We start from the raw sequence: 4,257 nt of genomic DNA on the forward strand, positions 1-4,257 counted from the left end.
TCTGTAGATGCTAGTGTAAATATGTATATCTAATAATTATGAGAATTAACCCTTCCAATGCAATTTTGACAAAGTTAAAAATTGATAAGGTGAATCCATCTCATCTTTAATTTTTTTAATAATCAATTTTTTTATGCACTAACGGGTTATTATTTATTTTATTGTTTTCAAATACACCGATTTGTAATATTTTTAACCAAGAATAGTTTTAATTTTTTTATAATTTTTTTTTAGAGGTGTCAGTTTACCAAAAGCACCTCTAAGAGCATTCATACCAATCTCTTTAAATTTTTAGTCAAATTATAACTTAAAAAGCTATTTTGTTATTTTAACTAGTCACATTCTTAGTACTCACTTCATCAAACTCTCTATTCTAATTCAATCCTATAAAAATATTATTTTTTCATTGTATTTGTTTTTTTTTTTATTTATTAAATTAATGAGTTGGCTTGATCAAGTAGCATTTCTAGGGGCTTGATCAAGTAGCATTTCCTTGAGGAAACAGGGGCTTGCGGTTCGGCTCGGGCAGTCATCGTGCTGATCTTCGATTGAGTTGAAAATTTTTGTGGTTGATCTACTCAATTAACTCTAAAATATGAACGGATCGGATCATTAGAAAGTCACCAACACGGTGGCTAACTAGTGCATTTCGGGCAAAATATAAAGACCCCAAATCCAAAACTGGACCATATTGTAACAACCCTCATTTTGACTTAGTCATATTTGCATACCTTTATGGGCGATTTTGTGTTAATACTTACATTTGCAAATCTTGTCTTGTTTTGCTTGAATGATTGCTTGCATACTTTGTTCTGGCCTAGTGTGTTGCCGAGGTGCGCGTTGCCTAGGCCGAGATGTGCATCATCTGGGCCGAGACGTTAATATCTAGGCGTTCTAGATCATTGATCCTTGCAGGAGTGATTTTGTTCCTGGAAGGGTATGACCTAGACCGAGGTGTGGCACACCTAGGCCAGGGTGTGGCACAGTTTAGTCAAGCGTTGTCTTTCCAAGCCGATGTTTTTGCCCTCGATTGCCGGAGTCTTGTTGTTAGCCGATGTCGTTACTTGCCGGTGTGTTCGTGTCGCCTAGCTTGCTGAGTACGCTTTGCCTTGGTCTTGTTTTGTCAAGTCAGTCACCTTTTTGAGTTGAGCGAATCAGTCGATGCCACGTGTCCCGGCAGAGGGATTAAGTCAGTGATTGTCGTGTGAGGCATATCATTTTTGTATCAACCTTGTCTTTTTAGAGAGAGAAGCTCTAGTTAGAAGGAGGAGAAGTTTGAGCTAGAGAAGGCGACTTCGAAGCTTGATCGTTAGAGCTTGAGCCGTTAGATTCGAGTTTTGAGGTTAGAATCTTAACCTATTCTTGTTGTTCTTATTCATCATCTAGCTGCATTGTGCGATCAAACCTGTTCTACACACCATTCATCGATTTAAAGTTAGTTTTAGAAAGAGAAAACGATTTTCATGTATTTTTGAAGAAAAACCTCGTTTGATCCGAAAGTTTGCATCGAAGCTCATGCATTTGTGTTTGTTTTGATAAGATCCTTGAGTGTGGGTACCCAGGTCCACGTCTTTGTAGTTATAGCATGAAATCTCAGCTTTTGTATAGCAAGTTTTGATCTTTGCATTCATCTTCCTCATGTTCATGTTCTTCAAGTTCTTCATGCTCATGTTCTTCATGTTTATCAAGAGGGAAACCCAGATTTTTCCCGACTTCACTTTTGAATGTGGCCATCGAGGCTACACTTCGGCAAGGAGGTGTGGGACCTCGGCCCAGACCTGGTAACTGCCCAGCGTGTTTTCCAGAATGAGAAACTGTGTTTTGATTCGATTTGACTTAGTTTTTGAAGAACGCCGAGTCATTTGCATGTGTGCTAGATTTGTTTTGAGTAGTGCATTCAATAGACCTTGCCATGTGTTTGTCAGGACTTGGACTTGCCCTGACCCCGACGTTTGAAGAACGAGGTGAGTGGTATTTTTAGTAAAGCTATGTTATACGTTTTGATAAAGACTTTGCTTTGCTTTGTTCTAAAAGTATTTGTTAAGCATGAATAATTGTCCCTGTTTTGTATATCAAGCATGATCTTGTTTTGATGACCTTCTCAGAAAGTCCCTTGTGCTGGAGGACTCTAAACTTTCGCAGCACATCCCGTTTGAAAGTCCCTTGTGCTGGAGGACTCTAAACTTTCGCAGCACATCTCGTTTTTGAAGTCCCTTGTGCTGGAGGACTCTAAACTTTCACAGCACATCTCGTTTTTGAAGTCCCTCGTGCTGGAGGACTCTAAACTTTCGCAGCACCCTTGATTTGTACTCTAGTGTTAAAGGGCTACGGGCCTCGTAACATAGGTCCCTCGTGCTGGAGGACTCTAAACTTTCGCAGCACATCTTGTCTTGAAAGTCCCTTGTGCTAGAGGACTCTAAACTTTCGTAGCACCCTTGTTTGAGATGCCTATCTTACTTTGTCTTGTTTTGCCACGGACGGTTACTGCGTGGAAATGTTTGCCGAAATGTTATTATTTGTAAAGTGGGATGCTAGTAAGTGTCCCTTAAAACTTTGAAGAATTGTTAGATGGGTGAGGCCTATCCCTGGTTATATATAGAGTTTTATCTTGTATTGTTTTAAAAAGGATTTCGGCTATTATTCATGCAACCCCTTTATTACTTATATCATTCACTGAGTATCCAAGCTCACCCTCTCTATATATATATGTAGGTGATGAACAAGAAGGCGGTGACGCCTAGGTGTGATTTCTGGAGCTTGTTTTGGGTTTTGATTATGTCGGTTTAACCTGCATTTATGTTGGCAGTCTTGAAAATCATGCTTCTCGACTTGTAATATTTGTATTTCGAACACGTCGGCTGAGAAGCCTTTTGATCAAGATATATGTTTTTGTATGATTGTTATGTCGGCAAAGAAGATGTCGGCAATCTGGCAGATTGTGTACTTAAACCTGTAATTCCTACAATTTGTTTATGTCGGCTTGTGGAACCCTTTGCTAATACAAAAAATGTAACTTGCATTCTGTTTTGTTTGTAATTTAGTTTTAACTCATGTGTAAATGGTTGATATCTCATTTGGCTTACGCACAGCTCTTATGGACCTCTTGTACTCTAAATCTCGCTTCCGCACTTGAGAGCCCCATATATCTATACTCTGTATGTGTGTGAATTTTGTAAGTTGGCCTTCTGTAATCTCATATTACTGGCCATCACGGCATTAAACTACGAGGGGCGGTTTGGGGTCGTGACACATATTCTTCAATCCTTCTGCTATGCATTCTAACGGCTATATTTATCAACGGTGAAATTTTTTTAAATGGTCATATTCTTCTACTATAAACAATAACATATGTTCTCTAATTCTCACAATCTAAATGAAATATTTTTCTTTCATTCTATCCTCATTAATTTTTTATATATGGATCTTCATTTTCTAGACATGATTCTTTATGACTTCGACTCCAATGATGAGTTGGAGATAGTTACAATAGCTTCTATGGAAGCCGAGAGTTCATCAAAGTCACGACATGCTGCTCGTAAATGACGTGAGTTCGTTTGGCGTAATACTTTGCAAGGTCATCAAAGGCTTTTTCTCTACTATTTTGCTGATCCATCAGTATATCCTCCCAAATTATTTCTGAGAAGGTTTCGAATGAATCGTTCTCTTTTTCTCTCCATTCAATCTGAAGTAGAAGCTTATGAACCATATTTTGTTCAGAAAAGAAATGGTGCTGGAGTGCTCGGTTTGTCTTATCTTCAAAAAATAACTGCGGCTCTTAGAATGCTTGCTTATGGAGTAGCAGCTGATTTTATGGCTGAATACTTGAGGATTGGAGAAAGTATTGCAATGAAAAGCCTAAAGAAATTTGTCAAAGCAGTGGTTGTAATTTTTTCTGATGAGTACTTGAGGTCACCGAACAACGACGACATTGCTAGACTTCTAGCTATTGGCGAAAGTCGCGGTTTTCCTGGGATGTTAGGGAGCATTGATTGTATGCACTAGACCTGGAAGAATTGTCCAACTGCATGGAAAGGTATGTATACAGGCCATGCACATGAGCCAACAATTATTTTGGAAGCAGTAGCATCATATGATCTTTGGATATGGCATGCATTTTTTAGGTTACCTGAGTCTAATAATGATATCAATGTTTTAGAACGGTCTTCCATATTTATCGAGCTTGCTCAAGGGCGCGCTCCTCGAGTTAATTACACCATTAATGGAAATGAATATACCATGGGATACTACCTTACTGAT

The 4,257-nt window shown here is 38.7% G+C and overlaps 1 protein-coding gene across 1 annotated transcript; it reads left to right on the plus strand.

Annotated features, from left to right (window-relative positions):
• The first annotated feature begins 3,438 nt into the window (after positions 1 to 3,438).
• LOC114313760 (uncharacterized) lies at positions 3,439 to 4,002 on the plus strand. Its single transcript, XM_082896752.1, has 2 exons — positions 3,439 to 3,535; positions 3,617 to 4,002. The coding sequence occupies exons 1-2, from the start codon at positions 3,439 to 3,441 to the stop codon at positions 4,000 to 4,002; spliced, it is 483 nt and encodes a 160-aa protein (XP_082752878.1).
• The last annotated feature ends 255 nt before the right edge of the window (positions 4,003 to 4,257 follow it).

This window comes from Camellia sinensis, chromosome 12 (assembly GCF_055761805.1).
Source record: "Camellia sinensis isolate YWXY chromosome 12, ASM5576180v1, whole genome shotgun sequence".
Lineage (NCBI taxonomy): Eukaryota > Viridiplantae > Streptophyta > Magnoliopsida > Ericales > Theaceae > Camellia > Camellia sinensis.